The 17,180-nt window shown below is 38.0% G+C and overlaps 2 protein-coding genes across 3 annotated transcripts in view; one reads left to right on the top strand and one right to left on the bottom strand.

The window, feature by feature from the left end:
- The window catches only part of LOC128074636 (uncharacterized), a 964,422-nt gene that overhangs the window by 357,379 nt on the left and 589,863 nt on the right, over window positions 1-17,180 (bottom strand). The gene's annotated exons all lie outside the window — the stretch shown is intronic.
- The window catches only part of PIK3C3 (phosphatidylinositol 3-kinase catalytic subunit type 3), a 66,488-nt gene that overhangs the window by 47,618 nt on the left and 1,690 nt on the right, over window positions 1-17,180 (top strand). For both annotated transcript variants that reach the window (XM_052670647.1, XM_052670648.1), the window contains 2 exons: window positions 3,850-3,940; window positions 14,526-14,651. In XM_052670647.1, the coding sequence (XP_052526607.1) occupies window positions 3,850-3,940; window positions 14,526-14,651 (217 nt within the window). The remainder of the gene's footprint in view (window positions 1-3,849; window positions 3,941-14,525; window positions 14,652-17,180) is intronic.

The raw sequence follows: 17,180 nt of genomic DNA on the forward strand, positions 1-17,180 counted from the left end.
ATGCCATTGGCCCTCTTGGCCACAAGGGCACACTGCTGGCTCATGGCCAACCTGTCGTCCACCAGGACACCCAGGTCCCTCTCTGCGGATCTCCTCTCCAGCAGGTCATCCCCCAGCCTGTACTGGTGCATGCAATTATTCCTCCCTGGGTGTAAGACTCTACACTTGCTTTTGTTGAACCTCATTATCCTATTTTAAAACTTAAGAATTTTTGAGTCAATTTATATACATATACAACATGCATGAAGCTTCTTTGTGGGTGAAGAGTTTAATTGGATTTCATATATTTTTACAGAACTTCACTGTTTTTAGCACTTCATGTTCAAACCATGCGTTTAATCAACCAGTGAGTCAGGTGCAGGTGAACAGTCCTTCCTTTGCAAATTAATTTGTACTGGGCTTTGAGAAAGCAAGTTTAATAAGTGAGAACATTTCAGGGTTAATTTCATGTGCTTGATATAAGCTTCTTAAATGTGGAAAGAAAATAATTCTTTGACAGTGGATTGAGGCTACCCATGACAGAGGCCTTGTCAATGTAAATGTTAAAGATGTGGCATGAATAACAAGGTACAAACATCACTTAGAACTGTTAAGAAAATAGAGGAGATTCTCAAGGTATTCATTCTTCTACAAATCAGATTTCTAGCTCTACTGTTTCAACAGAATTTCTAATGTTAGGATGGAGTTGGGTTGTTGACCATGTCTGGATTTCTTGTCACCTGGCGGTTGGCCTTCTCTCTCCTTGTGTCTTACGTCAGTATGTACACACCTTTACATCTGGCTATTGATCATGTTTTTCTGTTTTCTGCTGAACTGCAGTTCTACACAGGAACTTTTCAGGAGTTACCATCAGTATCTGCAATCTCACCATTTTTCAGCTGCATCCCTTTACACTTTCTGTTCACTGTCCAGTTTATTCTGTACTGCTTTACCTCCCGTTGCTGTCCACTTAATTTCTCACCACATAATTCAAGTTTGTAGAATCATAGAAACATTAGGGTTAGAAGGGACCTATATAGTCCAACTGCCCTGCAATGAACATGGACATGCACAACTAGATCAGGTTGCCCAGAGCGCAATCCATCCTCACCTTGAAATTCTCCAGGGACGTGGCATCAACCACATCACTTGGCATCCTGCTTCAGTGTCTCACCACCCTCACTGTAAAAGACATTTTCCTTATGTCCAACTGAAATCTACCATCTTTAAGCCTAAAACCGTTTCTTCTTTCCTATCATCACTGAAGTGTCTCTTTCTTTCTTCCCTGTAGCTCCCCTTTCAATACTGAAAGGCTGCTATCAGGGCATCTCAGAGCCTTCTCTTCTCCAGTCTGAATAGACCCAGCTCTCTCAGCCTGTCCTTGTAGGAGAGCTGTTCCATCCCTTGAATCATTTTTGTGGCCCTCTGGATGTGCTTCAACAGGTCCATGTCTCTCTTGTACCGAGGACTCCCTGTCTAGACCCAGAACACCAGGTGAAGTCTCATCAGCACAGGGTAGAGGAGAGGGATCACCTCTCTTGCACTTCGGCCACATTGCTTTTGACATAGCCCAGGATACAGTTGGCTTTCTGGGCTGTGAAGCACGTTGCTGGCTCATGGTCAGCTTCCCATCTACCAATACTACAGGTCTTTCTCGGCAGGGCTGTGTTCAGCCCTCTCATCCTCCAGCTTGTTTTGACAGTGGATTTTGCTTCAACCTAGGGCAACCAAGACCTTCTGTTTGGATTTATTGAATCTCATGAGATTCAGCTGGGTCCTCTGCTCAAGACTGTCCCTCTGGAAGTTGCTTTCATCTGATTACAAAAGAGCAGTAGAAGCAAAGAAGGAAATTGCTATTTGGAAACAGCAATTGCTGTAAGCTACCGATGACTTAGAAACAGTCTTGATAGAGTAAAGCTGGAAGATTTAAGTATGTTTAACATGAGTCATGATAGTCTCAAGCAAGTAGAACAAATTTTCATGAAAACTTATGGTGATTTCTGGCTCTACTGCAACTTGGCTGCCATATTTCTTTTGCCCAATTTGGAAAACAAAACAAAACTAAAACCGAAAACTAAAAAAAAAAAAAAGAAAAAAAAAGTAAAATTTATTTCTTTTTATTTTAATCTGTGCTAAAAGTAATTTTTTTGCCTTCATGAAAATGAGGTAGAACAGCTGAAGCTTTGCAGACAGAAGATTTCTCTCCAAACAGTTCAAAATAATTGCTTGTGTACTAAAGAGTTAAACCTTATATTGGAATGTGTCTCGCTCCAATTTATAGGAGGGACAGGAGGTTCTTTAAATATCTGTACACCCAGCGTGAGATTAAGAAGCAGCGGTTCAAATGTTGGTCCAACCAGTTTATTACAAATCTTAATCAGGGAAATGGGGAAGGGGAGGACGGACACTATTATGAATTAGGGTAATGGGGAAGGGAAGGAGGGTGATAGAAAAGATAGGAAAGAAGAAGCAAGGAGTCTTTGTAGGCAGCAAGAGGGAGATAGTCACCACCATGGATCCAGCGAGGTTCGTAGTTCAGTCTTTGATCTTCAGTAGTGGTGGGTCATCAGGCAGAGTTGTTCTATTGACAACGACTACGACTAGGACGATGACCATGGCGATGATGGCCCCTTTTCATTGCTTTCAAAGTGGTTGTGTCAGCTCCCCTTGGAGTGGCAGCTTCTGGCTCTGGGATCTCAGCAGAAACTGCTTTGTTCTCATCTTCTGGGCCTTGCCAGCAGATAAGAGGGAGCAGGGGTGCCCACCTGCATCCTGTTTCTCACAGAACACGATGGTATCGTTCTCCAATTTTCCCACACCTAGCTGGAGCTGTTTAGTCACAGGCCAGATCTTCTGCCAGCAAACACTCCTGAGCACTCTCTTCCGCTCTTCTACAGAGCAAGCAGTTCTGGAGGAAGGGGCTTTCAAATGTTCCCAAAGTGATATCCATTGTCACACGGTTAGCACCCATCACTTGCCTCTTCAACAAATCAATCAGAGTCTTACAACAAGAAATACCTCAGGAAGCAAGCTTTGAGCCAAAAAACGAAGAAGGATTCTCACAGAATGGTCTAGGAAATACTAGTTCCTGTTAATAATTAAAATAATTATGTGCAAAAGATTTTGTGAGTTAGTTCTGTATTCTGTAAAGTTGCCAGCTTGTATATATTCTGAAATTTTCTAGTAGGTTTTGCTGTTATGAATTCATTTTCTACCATCTAAAAAGCTCCTAGTGCTTTTAGGAAAGTAGTATTTGGGGTTTTGAAGATTGTTGCATACATTTTCTCTAAAAGGAGATAAGATGTCTTCAGAGAGAGCAAAGGAAGCTTCACTTTATGTTGAACGGCTTGGAAATTATCCTTTCAGTACGCAACTTACAGTTAATTTCCTGCAAGGGTAAAATGATGTTCCTTAGAAGATTTGGAAGTACTACCAGCACCTAGTTAAAGCTGAAAACTGCTGTTTTTTCTCTTCAAATGGTTATGAATAATACGCTGTTGGAGTTATTTCAGCTGAACTGGGCAACTGCATATGTAGATCTGGTTAAACCACTTAAATTTAACCTGTTATGGCAGGAACCCTTGCAGCAAAATGAAAAATTATTTCTTATTGTGAGGACTTCATTTGTTTGATTGTTAATTTATATAATACTACTGCATCGCTACTATCCTTATTAATATAGAAAACCTTTGAATTGACATTCTAGCATATGTTTATCCAAATATGTGAGAATAACGTGTATGAAACTTCTCTAAAATGTTACCAACTCATATTAAGATGATTTTGTTCTCTTTAAACTAAATTGTTCACAAAATGTTTTCTTTTGTACAGGCTGCAAAGTGCATTTACCTAATTTGCTCTTCTCTTCAGGTACTCCAACTTGATCTTGAACTTATTTTCCCTTATGGTAGATGCCAACATTCCAGATATTGCTCTTGAGCCTGACAAGACTGTAAAAAAGGTAACTGGAAAGCTTTCCTTGTCTTTCTAGACATAACTACGCATAACTAAACTGTGTTCAAAGTAACTACAAAAGTGCTTTCTAAAATGGCTGAGCAGCAGAACCATCCTAAATCCACTGTAAAATTGTTAAATAATCTTAATCCATTGTAAAAAGGTGAACAGGTGATTTTTTAGATAATGTGTTAGAAAATTTGTTTTGGATAATTAATGCCCATTAGTCTGCCTGAAAGTAATTCTGAATTTTAGTTGTGGTATTAAAAAAAAAAAGAAGACTGTGTCTTTTGTCTCTTGCACTGAATGGCAGGTTTCTTAGATCATTTAAGAAGTAAGATAACACTGTACCTTATTGTAGGAAAATTGAATAAATGCTTTCAGTATTTCCATTGATTTTTTTTATTATTATTATTATTTTTTTCTTTTTAAAAAAACTTTAAACAAAAAATCGATATATATTTCAGCAGACTCACATTAGCTAAAGATCCTTTTGGGACTGACCAGTAAAATTAAATTACCTTTTTCTTACTCGAGTCAATAGCTGTTTCAACCTTAATTCCGCGCTAGTGGAAGACAAAGATGGAGATTCACAAATATTTCTTTATCTAAAAAGGCATTCTGAATAGTAATGTTGATGGAATGTTGTGGACAGCATTTTTATTACTGGTAATGCAGCAATACTCAGTCTTTTTTTTTTCTTTTTTTTTTTTAATATTTAGGTATCATTGAGCTAGTTAGGCTCTGATCTTGCAGACAGCTGTCAAGTAATTTAGAAAATAAAAGATTGTTTTTGTTTGTTAATAAGTCAAGAGTACAACTTATCATTAAACTACAAGGAAACTTGTGTATTGCTTAAATTGTTCAGCACTCCTTAAAGTTATAATTTTTCATGAGATGCAGCTGTACCCCTCTTGTGGTGTAAGAGAAGCCAATTCCTTCAGTTTGGCTTAATGAGATGAAAAAAGCAGGCAGTTTATAACATACTTACTGTATTCTGAGCAAATTCTACTGCTGAACTGGTTGTGTGTCATGTTTCTGTTACTACTGAAGCAGATATATTGGAGTACATTGCATAGGTTTGAAGCAATAAGAAAGATTTTTCATGAATGACCACCATGTGATTCCTCAAAGTTAAAGCATTATGTTAGGCAGTAGCTTGGGTTGCAGTCTAATCCATCACTTCACAAAGCAGAATAATGTGTCCTCCTTTTTCCTAATACGCAGGGAAGTACTGTAAGTTGCACAAAATATGTGCAAGCTCATGAACAATGGGATGTAAAAACACACTGGCAAGTAAAATGTTGCATTAGAAGTATCATAGTGTTATTTTATAAACTTCTAGAATAGCATTACCTTACAGCCTGAATGCGTGTTAAAAGTTTTATAAACATATAACTCTTCTAAATGAAAGTAAAATTTTCGTATATGATACTATAATCATAAAGATCTCTACAGCCATTTTGTATGGCTTCCTTTCTCGTGTTTTTTTGTCACCTCCTGTGGTGTAAGTTGGTATAACAAAATGCTAACTAATCAGGCTTTAAAGGTGGTTGAAAGTTTGCCTTCCTTAGGTTTGGACCAAGTAGAACACAAAAGAAAACAGTGGAAAAAAGTATTACGTGTTTTCCCTTTAACTTTAACCCTTTAACTGGGTGACCTTAGTCTTTTTAAAGCACTTTCATTCTACTGTGGTAATTGAGACTTTTTAGAAATATTTGAGTGCAAAAGGAAAATAGCTCTTAAGGAAAATAACATCCTAAAGAACAAGCCTATTGTCTGGGTGACATTTCTGTCCAGTGTTTCTGATACATCTTGGGAGAAATATGTACTGAATTAAGACAGAATTGAAATAGCAGCCTCTCATGTGCAATTTTCTGTATAATAAGTGTAGGCTACACCTGCTTGACATGTTTTATGGCACAGGATGATGTAAGTGGAGTTGGGCTCTCTGTTCCTGTCATTTTTGAAGGTGCTTTCTTCTTCTTCAAAGGAGAGTGAAATCTGCACAGGCTAATTTTGTTTATCAGAGAGATAAAGGCAATGTGGCTGTTTTCTTAGTGTTAGCACAAAACGTACCAAAAACTTCCAGTCATTTCAGGTGGAGATGTGGATTTGGAACACGTTAAAATTTGACAGTGCCTTCTTTCTTTGCATAACATCTATATACAGAAATTAAACTGGTGCAGACTTTGGTGATACGTTCTCACACCTAAGAGTGGACTGAAAAACAAATGTCCGCATTGGTTTTGGTAGGGGGAGGACATTTGCAGTTTCAGCTTTCGTGATTATTCTTTCAGTATATATAGAATATTATTTTCAACCAAATATCCACCTTCACTTTGTGCCCAGGTAGTACTTTTCAAATTTAAAATATTGTTTCAGTGATTCATTTCCCTCAATCCAGTTTCATTTGGTGCTTTTTCCAATAGGAAAAAGAGAAAGTAGCAGTTAAATTAGTTCTTTTTCAATCTTTTGTCTCCTTTTATACTCACTGTACTACTCATAAGGAAGATTGTCAGTGTAGTGTGCTTCAATTCATGGTTAATGACACCATCTCCTATTGCAGTGCTCTGATTCAGGCTTCTCTGAAAAACTACTCTGGCTCAAAAATGAAGTTAAATTGAAAAGTAGTAGAAGATCCTACCCAGTATGTTCTTATGTCAGTTTCTCTAGCTTCTGAAGCTACCACCTTTAAACCTTCCAGTCTTTGCTTACTCTTTTCCACTTCTCATTTTCCTGGAAAAGGAAAATGGGGCCAAAATGGGCCAAAATCTGTTTAGGTCGACGTGTCAGTGAATATCTGATGGTACAATGCAAATCCACTCCTACAGTTTTTTTGCCACTGCTATTAACTAGCCTTTTTATTTTCTGTGCAGCTGCAATGCTTATTGCTAATAGTTAATTTTCAAAATTCCATAATGCTCTAATTTTAAGGAGGGATAACTAAAATATGCAGTGAATTATACAGCCAGCTTTGCCTAAGGAGGAAGTAGATTATCACTCTTCAGGCATAATAAAAATATTCAGTATTATCATTTTTAACAAAAAAAAAAAAAAAAAAGGTTTTGATTTTTCTGCAGGAAACACCAAATGGCTTCTGTCTGTCCTTCATAGCAAATTTGACGTTTGAATTAGAAAATATCGGGGACCAGTGATTCATTGTCACACAAAGAACTCGGCAGGCATTGAAGGACAGTGTTATAATTGATTGAACTATGTTTCAGATTCCCATTGATTAAAAGAAGGCACTGTAACGATGCTGCAACTGTAGCATTTATAGGTGAAGGTGAAGGAAACATAAGTGGCATAAATACTGTCTTCCTGTAAGCAGAAGGTAACTGCTGTTTGTGAAAGTAGCTCAATGTTTCTTTTACATTAAAGTCATCAAGGTGAAATACTCTTGTTCTACAGGCAGAGAATCTGGAACAAATACACTGGGACATAAGGTGGCAGACAAGGTTTCTGAACTAGCTTTGTTTCCAAACCTGAGTTCGTTTATGAGGTTCTTCTGGTTTTTTTTTTGGTTTTTTTTCATCTGGATTATAGTAAAACTCCTTGTCATCTTTCTTCCTCTTTATCACAATGGATAAATGAGAATTGAGTTTTCAAGTCAGTGGAAAGACTTCTAATTTGTTGTCTGATATGCCTCTTTTTAAAGTGGAATTCTGTCCCTTTCCACCCAACTAAAAGTACTAATATTTGTTGAAAGATGGAGCTAGGAAACATATCTGAGATGTATTAATATTGTGAGGAGATTTCTTATTTCTGTGTAGGAGAAATGAACTCAATTTTGCTTGGCTGGAATCTCTTGATTTCAGAATTTGTATTTACTCCCTCTTCCTCTGAGGTTTATTCTTTGTAATACTGTCACAGTGACACTGAGCTCATTTTACCTAGGTAGAAGTTCATTTGGGTAATGATGTTGCAGCTGCACATCCAGCTTTACTGTTTATAGGCTGTTGATTCTGTATATATATTCATTTTGAAATCCAAAAAGGCTGGAATAAACCAGAGTGAATAGAGTACAAGAATACTCCTGTGTTCTTGTTTCATTATATTATGCTGTTCATTTGATCATAAGTACATATTTGGCCAGTATTAGGAAGTTCTAAAATGTAACAGTGATCTTTGTACGTTGCGTGAGCTAAAACCCAATTTTTTTCTGTAAGATCGATTTAGAGATATCTTCACTGGCTTTTACTTAAAAACAATAATGCTGAAGCTTTTACCAGCTCATTTGAAAACTATAACCTGTTCAAATCAAAGCCTTCAAAACAAAAGCTATTGTCAGGATAGCCTTTCAAATGAAATGACTCATGCGAATAGAGCACCTGAATAGTTTGTATCATGAGTTGTTTGAACTGTGTTGTAATCAAACAACAGAAAGCAGAGAAAGCTTTTTGAAAAAGATAAAATGTGGTAAGGGTTGAGCCAAGAATGAAATGCCAATTTTTGCTATATTAGCAGTGAATGCTGGCTGTTATTATCATTCTTAGGGCATAACAGTAAAAACTCAGAAGATCTCAATAAATTTTATTGACTATCAAATGGTTTCATTTGAGGTTTTTGTAGCTGCTGATTCCTGCATCCGATGCGTACTGTCACCAAAGAGACCACTGAAGTTTGTCTTATATTTGAGTAAGACGACTTTTCAGTGAGCAATTCTGTATTACAGTGATAAAAATAGCTAACAGCTAGATCTGTAGCTAGTTGTTGCAGTAAACTCCAGCAGTGGTGCTTCATGTTGCTGTGAGAATACATGCTAGAGTGGCCATCAGTCTTTGGAATTGCTGGCTTGCAGTTAGAGAGTGAAACAGCATGAAGAGGGTTTTCTTATGTACACAGTAAGTTGCTCAAAATATAGTGCTTCTTTTTTCAATAATTCTGTCAGTTGTATCTGCAGATGTTCACAAAACATGAATTTGGTTAACAGCAGTAATTCTAAACTGAGTTTGAGTATGTTAGCAGTCTTTCAGTGTGTAAAAACTTGATACACATGTAGGAATCAAAACGAACTGAGCACCCTATTTTTGTTACCGTGCTATATTTTCAGCTTGTGCTTGACATTTAACTTGGGGAAGAAGCTGGCACTTAACTAGTTTCTCCTCTTGTAGTGCTTTTCACTTGAGTTTATTTCAGCAAGAGTTGAGAAGCCTAAGCCTATGGTTTTACATGTGATGATCATGTTGCTAAGCAGTATTTACTCATGGTTATACTATAGAGCTTGATTTTGTTGTTTTGGCTTGCGACCTGCAGGAGTTTCCCTCTTCCTCCATAAGATTCTGCAGTGATGGTCAGCTTTTATATTCCCTTCATCAATTCATTTGAAACTAATTAATACTTAAATATTTATCCCTAAATTTCCACACTCCTGTATTGTTTTCTGAGCAGTTCTGTTTAGTTCATCTTCATTATATCTTTCCCTTCTGAATTTCTAAGTCTTGTGAGTCCATGTACCTACTTTTTTTTTCGTTTGTTCTCTTTTATAAATTACATTATCCAGTGTGCAGGTTGACAGAAAGTGTCTACTTACGATACTGAAATTCAGTATTAGTATTTTCATAGATACTGTCGTTCATACTGTCACCCATAACAGTTCAAGTTCTAATAATGAAACATTATGAAATAAATTTGAAGTTATTGTATGTATACAGTTTGGGGTTTAAAACTTCTCTGAAAACAAAACAAAAACTTAAATATCTTCATCAAATATACTTATTTTCTCTTTGAATAAAACTAATAGCAAACTAATAAGAGCTGTTTAAATGACAAAATGGGAACTGTTGGTAAATAATTCAATTGGAATATTTTTTATATATTCATAGCGACAGTTATTCTTAGCTGTGTAAAATTAGGTAATTGTGTAACTCATCAGAATGTGACCTTCATATTTGCATAATATTGTGCAAAAATCTTTTGCTAGTTGCACATCTTCTGTGAGAAGCTATTGGCTTTTAGAACACATGGTTTACTTTGGAGCTGAGAGATTTCAAGCAACAATTACTGTTGGTTTTGTTACAAGAACAATAAGTCAATGTATATTAAATTTCTTGATGATGTTGCAGCTCTAGAGATAATTTGTCATCATGCCATGCTTCTTCTCAGCTAGGTTGCAGCAGTCATTTTTAATCGCAGTGCTGAAAAACTTTCAGGTAAGGATCTCATACTCAGCAGCATTTGATCCTGCTGTTACTTGCAAGTAGATTTTAGAATGTAACTGTGGGTAAATCTTTCCTCATATGTAACCATCCCAGTCTGCTCCTGGGGAAGGTGGGAAGTAGCTGAGTCATTAATTCCCTAGAGTAAAGTAGCATCATAATGTATGATGTATGATTTTGAGTTCTCCTGTGAGAACATCAAAAAATAGCTGAAATGCTTAAAGACTATAGTTAAAAAGTGATAGTGTTTGAGGAATTGTTTTTGTTTCTTAGAAGCTGCCAATAGAAATTTGCCTAAAATCTCAAATCACCTTTCCAGTAAACATGAAACTAATTATGATAGAAGCCTGTTGTCTCTGCTGCGGAAGTATTTAAGCTTGTGCATAGTTGCAAGCATGTGAAAAGTCCATTAAGTTCAGCTTGATTCTATTTTGCATCTTGCTGTCAAACTTCTAACATGCATATGGGAGATAACAAACACTTACTATGAAAATAGAAGTATTAGCCTGAAGTACTCTCTAATTCCCTTCCTGCTGTTTGCTTTCTTGAGATTTTGAATGTTTCCAGCTTAATCTTTCCTTCCATACTGATCATACTTCTTTTTGAAATAATATTGCTGAAGAATTTAATTTTTTGTTGGTATGTTGAAAATAAGAATAGAGTTGTAACTATATTTTGAGTGCAGCAGTGTTATCTTTCCACAGTTGGCCAATTAATTTAGGCTTTTACTGTAGTGCTGAAAGGTACTTCTCTAAAATACTTTGCTTTGGAAAGAATGCAGAGTAATAATTAACTGAAATCTTAGATGGTTTTGTTGTCATAAAGAAAAGGGTGGATGCATATATGGTATCCTTGATATATAAAAAGGATACAAAAGGGGGTGAAAAGATTATGATATATCATTAATATGGCTTTATTAAGAACATTGCTAAAAAATTAGGCATTTTTGTCAATGCATAAAGGTAATTGAATAGAAAATGTCCAAAAGAAACTTCATTTTGGCTTACAGTCTGTCTTCAGTTTTATCTGGGAAAAGTTCTAGAAGGAACTTAAGACTTTAACATTTCCGTATAAGAGAGATTTGTGATGCAGAATTCCTAGGGGGAAAAAAAAAAAAAAAAAAAAAAAAGTAATGAGCTCAACTGTCAGAGATGGAAAATGGGAAAGTTTGGATAGGAAATAAGTCACAGTTTTTCCCTATGAAAAACTTAATCATTGAAACAACTTCTTGCACATGCATCATATCATAATATTGCCAACTCCCTCTCAGCCATCTATCAGCGCTCCTGGTTAACTGATGAGGACCCAGAGGATTGGAGACTTGCTGATGTGACTCCCATCTTCAAGAAGGGGCCATAAGGAGGATCCAGGGAACTATAGACCTGTTAGGCTGACCACAGTACCAGGGAAGGTTATGGAGCAAATCATCTTGGATGAGATTGCACGGCATGTGCATAGTGTCCAGGGGATCAGGCCCAGTCAGCATGGGTTCATGAAAGGCAGGTCGTGCTTGACCAACCTCATCTCCTTCTATGACTAGGTGACTGTCTCACTTCAATTTATAGGAGGGAGAGGAGGTTCTTTTAATATCTATATATCCAACGTGAGATTAAGAAACAACAGTTCATATGTTAGTCCAACCAGTTTATTACAAATCCTAATCAGGGAGACGTGGAAGGGAAGGAGGGCGATAGAAAAGATATGAAAGAAGCAAGAATTGCCTAAAGCGGGGATAGTCACCACTAGCATCCAGCATCGTCCTGCTGCTTGATATTTGAAGGTCTGAGGCAGAAGCTGTGAGGGGGGAGGAGGAGAGCAGCAGCGTGGCTGGCCTTGTGCAGCAAGCAGGTAGCAAGAGGCGGTCGTGGAGCCAATCCAGGAGGAAGCAGCAGTGCTCAGGCAGCATGCCCAGGAGAGTTCGACAGCATGCGGGAATTCCGTAGTGTGAAGAATCTGATCTCAGACACCTCTTCTTTTACTTCAGCATGCAGGCATCACTTCGTGAGGAATCTGTTGTCAGAAATCCTCGTTCTTCTTCATGAGGAATCTGTTGTCAGAAATCCTTGTTCTTCTTCATGAGGAATCTGTTGGCAGAAAACATTTGTTCTTCTTCATGAGGAATCTGTTGGCAGAAACCCTGTTCTCATGGTTTTTGGTTCCTCTTTTATCCTTCTTGTTCTCCTGCCTAGGTGACAAGGATGGGCCTTGAGCAAGAGTCATTGATTACCCCTTGAGATGGCCATCATCCTGAGATAAGTCAACACAAAAGAGCACTTCACAGCTATTTAGCTGCAGCTCATCTCTCTCCTTGCCCCTGGCCTTGTCCATCTGTGTCCCCCAGACAAAGGATTTCACAACCCTTGCCCAGGACTTGCCTGGACTTGAGCAAGTCTGTCTGTGTCCCCAGCAAGCTTTGAGACACTGATGTTAACAGAATAATGTCTTACAGTGACCAGACTGGTAGATGAGGGAAGGGCTGTTGATGTAGTCTACCTAGACTTCAGCAAAGCGTTTGACACGGTCCCTCACAGGCTTCTTGTGGGGAAACTGGCTGCCTGTGTCCTGGACAGGTAGACACTTCTTTGGGTAAGGAACTGGCTAGAGGCTTTGCCCAGCGGGTAGTGGTGAATGAAGTCCAGCTGGAGACCCGTTTCAAGTGGTGTCCCTCTGGTTTCGGTACTGGGGCCCATCTTGTTTAATATCTTTATTGATGACCTGGATGGGGGGATAGAGTGCACCCTCAGTAAGTTTGCAGATGACACCAAGCTGGGAGGTGGTGTTGATCTGCCTGAGGGTAGGGACGCCCTTCAGAGGGATTTAGACAGGCTGGACTGCTGGGCTGAGGTGAATGGGATGATGTTCAACAAGGCCAAGTGTCGGGTTCTGCACTTTGGGCACAACAACCCCATACAGTGTTATAGGCTTGGGGATGAGTGGCTGGATGATTGTGAAGAAGAAAAGGACCTGGGGGTGTTGGTTGATGCTTGGCTGAACATGAGCCAACAGTGTGCCCAGGTGGCCAAGAGGGCCAACGGCATCCTGGCCTGCATTAGAAATGGTGTGGCCAGCAGGAGCAGGGAGGTGATCATCCTCCTCTACTCAGCACTGGTGAGACCACACCTCGAGTATTGTGTTCAGTTTTGGGCTCCTCACTACAGGAAAGATGTTGAGGTCCTGGAATGTGTCCAGAGAAGGGCAATGAAGCTGGTGAGGGGTCTAGAGATCCCTCCAGATCCCTCGGCTGAGGGAGCTGGGATTGTTTAGTCTGGAGAAGAGGAGGCTCAGGGGAGACCTCACTGCACTCTACAACTTCCTGAAGGGAGGTTGTGGAGAAGAGGCATTTGGCCTCTTCTGCCAGGGACCCGGGGAAATGGCTGCAAGTTGTACCAGAGGAGGTTTAGATTGGACATAAGGAAGAACTTTTTCTCTCAGAGAGTGGTCAGGCACTGGAATGGCTGCCCAGGGAGGTGGTGGAGTCCCAGTCTCTGGCAGTGTTCAAGAGGCGTCTGGACGATGTGCTGCGTGATATGGTTTAGTGCTTGTGGTGCAATGGTGATGAGGAGACAGTTGGACTAGATATAAATGATAGGTTATTTCCAACCTTGTGATTCTATGATTCTGTGATTCTGTAAAACTTAGAAATTATGTTTTGATATTTGTAATACTATATCAATTCTTTCCCTGCAATTACTTGAACTCATCCAAAGTGCTTACTTATGCACCTGACTCTCATATTATGTTCTCGAGGGATAAAAAGTACTGTCTACTAAACTTACTTAGCTCCTGAGAAGCAAATTTTTTGCTTTGTTTTAGATGTTTCAGCTCTTGCCAGTTCTCTGTACTAAAGGAAAAATCTGCAGGTCTGTAGTAGCGGTGCTTATGAGATGTTGCCATCTGGAGCAGTCCTGATAGTTGCCTTGAAATTACTTGGAATTCACAAAAAGGCATTCACTATGCCTTTGTAAATATTCATGGATCACAGTTACTGCCACGGCTGAAATAGGGCAATATAGATCTTGTTGCTTTATTTTTAATTACACTGCTTTTGGCTTTTAATTCGTAAATAAATTGCAGTTAACAGGCAAAATGCTTAATTTGTACAATGGATACAATTTTTAAAATATGTTGCTTTAAAAGAAAACAGTGTATGGAATAGCAGTGTCTCCATCTAGCTACTCATGGAGATAGTGTTGGGAGGGTATTCTTGCTTTTTTAATACACATTTTAATGACATTTTAAAGCAGTTCAGAAATCTGGCATTTTACATAAAAGTGCTAATTGCCAGTAATCTGCTGAAATTTAGAAGTTAAATAGATTATTTACTAAAATTCTACAGTTTTAATGCCAGTGTCTGCTACTGTTGGTTTGGGTACAATTGTGTGCTGTAACTGTTGAATTAAATTCCTGTTTGACGTGAACACCCCATTTCAGGTACAGGACAAGTTCCGTTTGGACCTTTCTGATGAAGAAGCCGTCCATTATATGCAGAGCCTAATTGATGAAAGCGTCCATGCCCTCTTTGCAGCTGTGGTGGAACAAATCCATAAGTTTGCACAGGTGAGATAGCTTCTTGGTGTTTTTTTCTGAAAACTGAGTAAAGTCAGATTCAAAGTGGCAAGTTCAAGACTTCATTGTTACCATTGATTTAATTTATTTTTCAACAAGTTCAAAATGTGTTCTTGCTGACAGCACTGCAGAGCAAGCTCTCAGTGGTCCTAGAAAATTCTTTCAGGCACTTAGCAAACATACTTGTTGAGATGTAACTGACTGCCTTACCAAAGGTAAGAACTACAAATTGGAACATTGGAGTTCTACAAAAAAAAAGTCAAGAACTCTTGTATATTTCATTCCCAAAGTGCTGATAGATTTCCTTCCTTTCCTACCTTTGTGATAATTCCTGACCTGTGTGTTGTAATTACTTACCTTTGTAATTAAGGCAGCAGCTTGCACAACAGGGTGCATAGGAGGGGCCAGGATCTCTGCTCAAAAATCATAAAGCTTCTCTTCAGTAGTGATAGTGCACTACAAGGTGTTGTCCCCAGCAGCTATGTAAGCAGCTATCCCTGTTACGTTAGGCACCTCCAAACAGGCAGAGTTCATTCAGGAATGCAGCTTGGCCTGAGACCTTGTATTGGGACAATGGGAAAAGGGCTCCTTGCTTCCAGAAGATGTCTAGTAGTGGAGAACCTGCATCACCAAGTAAAGGAGCAAAATGTTGTGTCTTAATAATGAAGTTTATTCCTGCTAGAGTTTGTAGACTAAAGTTGTTAACCGTATGTATGGCTGCTATCCTAGTATAATTCATAGTAATTAAAAAGAAGTTAAATATTTGAGTGAAGTTGTGCTAACAAAAAATGCTTTTTCTGTATAGCTATTAAAGTTTGTGCTTATCAGAGATTTAAGACATTGCAGTACTTGAATATTAGACTTGTGAGAATAAACAGATTTGAGAGAAAAGATAAAAGTGGTTTCAAAAGCTTGACATTATACCAATATTTTTTGAATCCTTCAGAAGAGTGATCAAAAACTGATAAAATCAGGTGTCCTCAGTTTCTGTGGCTATTCATATTGCTGAAGGAGTTCCAAAGAATTTATTGTTCTACAAATTAAATTTTTATTTTTAAAAACTTCATTACAGTGCAGGGGAGAGAGTAAAAATGTCACTTTCATCTGCCTATGTATTTTATAAAGGTGATTTTGCATTTTCTGTTGGAAAATGAAAATGCTTCAAAATTTGTTATATTATGGATGAATTTGATCATAGGTTGTGGAATGGTTATTTTAAAAAGTGAAAAATGCCTCACACCTCAGGATCCTATAAATAAATAAGGCCTTTGTAAAGATCCAAGATTAAAATTTTCAAGTGCCTCCAGTATGTGTGTAGACCTTTCTTTTAATCACATACCAACAGTAACTTTTTAAGACATATATTTTTACTCCGTTGGTATTAGGTGACTGCCAGTCTGTACTACATAATTGTTATTACATTTGTGAAACTGTTTTAGTAAGTCAGAGTTTATGGATCTGATTTAGTTGACCTTTTCTTTTTCCACTCAGACTTATTCTAACTTGACCTTTCTTCAACCCTTACAGCTGCTCTTATAATTGCAAGACAGATTTGTTCAGAATACATACAGTAACCAAGAATATGAACCTGAGGCTTCTTGATCTAGAATGGTGTTTTAAGCAACAAGCTGTTTTTCATGAGGCTGTGAACTCCGTGTGCAGAGTTTGTGCTGCTGTAGTGTTTGACATCTATGTCCTTTAGCTTTTTTTTTCTATTTTATTTCCTGCAATTATGTGCTTAAAATGTTTTAGCCCCATGTGATATAGGAGACTTTGGCTAGTTTTGGAGTTCTGATTATTGCCTTCATTCTTACACTGTAAAAAGCTACAGCTGCAGGCTTCCCCTTGCAGAACGCTGAATGCGTGTCAGTGTGAGGATACAAAAAGAATAGTCACAGATGAATTGGCAGTTCATAAGAATTAACATTCTAGAGACTGTATTAAAAAAAAAATAATAAAAAAAAGTGTAAGTTTATTCTCTTTATATTACAAAATGAGGTAGGACACTTTGTAATGATATTCACTACTTCAATAATCAAAATTTTCCGAAGCTGTCTTCTTTTTAAGTATTTACTATTGAAGTCTTCAGAGGCTCTAAATTGTTGAACAAATGAACAATTAATGCATAATTGAATTTGCAGTAGTCACCTTACACAATGGCTCATTGAAGCTTTCGGTTTGTTTGTGTACAATACTGCATTGAATTGCTGATGACCTTCCTCTAAATAGTCATAGAAATTGCCTCAAAAAAAAAAACCAAACAAATAACCTACGCAGGTGTAATGGTACTCACTTAAATTAGGTCCTAAAAAACCACAGTTTTCCATTTTTGAAATGCCCTCAAGTTTTTTTTGTTTTTGTTTTTAATTTATCAATAGGTATCTATTCTCCTACTGCCTCCAAAATAGCCCTTTAGGGAATCTATGCTTTCCACTGCAACAGTTAAAAGCTTTTTAATAAGGTTGGTTGTTGCAATAACCATTGTGTATGAACACTTGATATGTCACTCTGTAGGTAGTA

The sequence above is a fragment of the Tympanuchus pallidicinctus genome, unplaced genomic scaffold (genome assembly GCF_026119805.1).
Source record: "Tympanuchus pallidicinctus isolate F22 unplaced genomic scaffold, pur_lepc_1.0 scaffold9, whole genome shotgun sequence".
Lineage (NCBI taxonomy): Eukaryota > Metazoa > Chordata > Aves > Galliformes > Phasianidae > Tympanuchus > Tympanuchus pallidicinctus.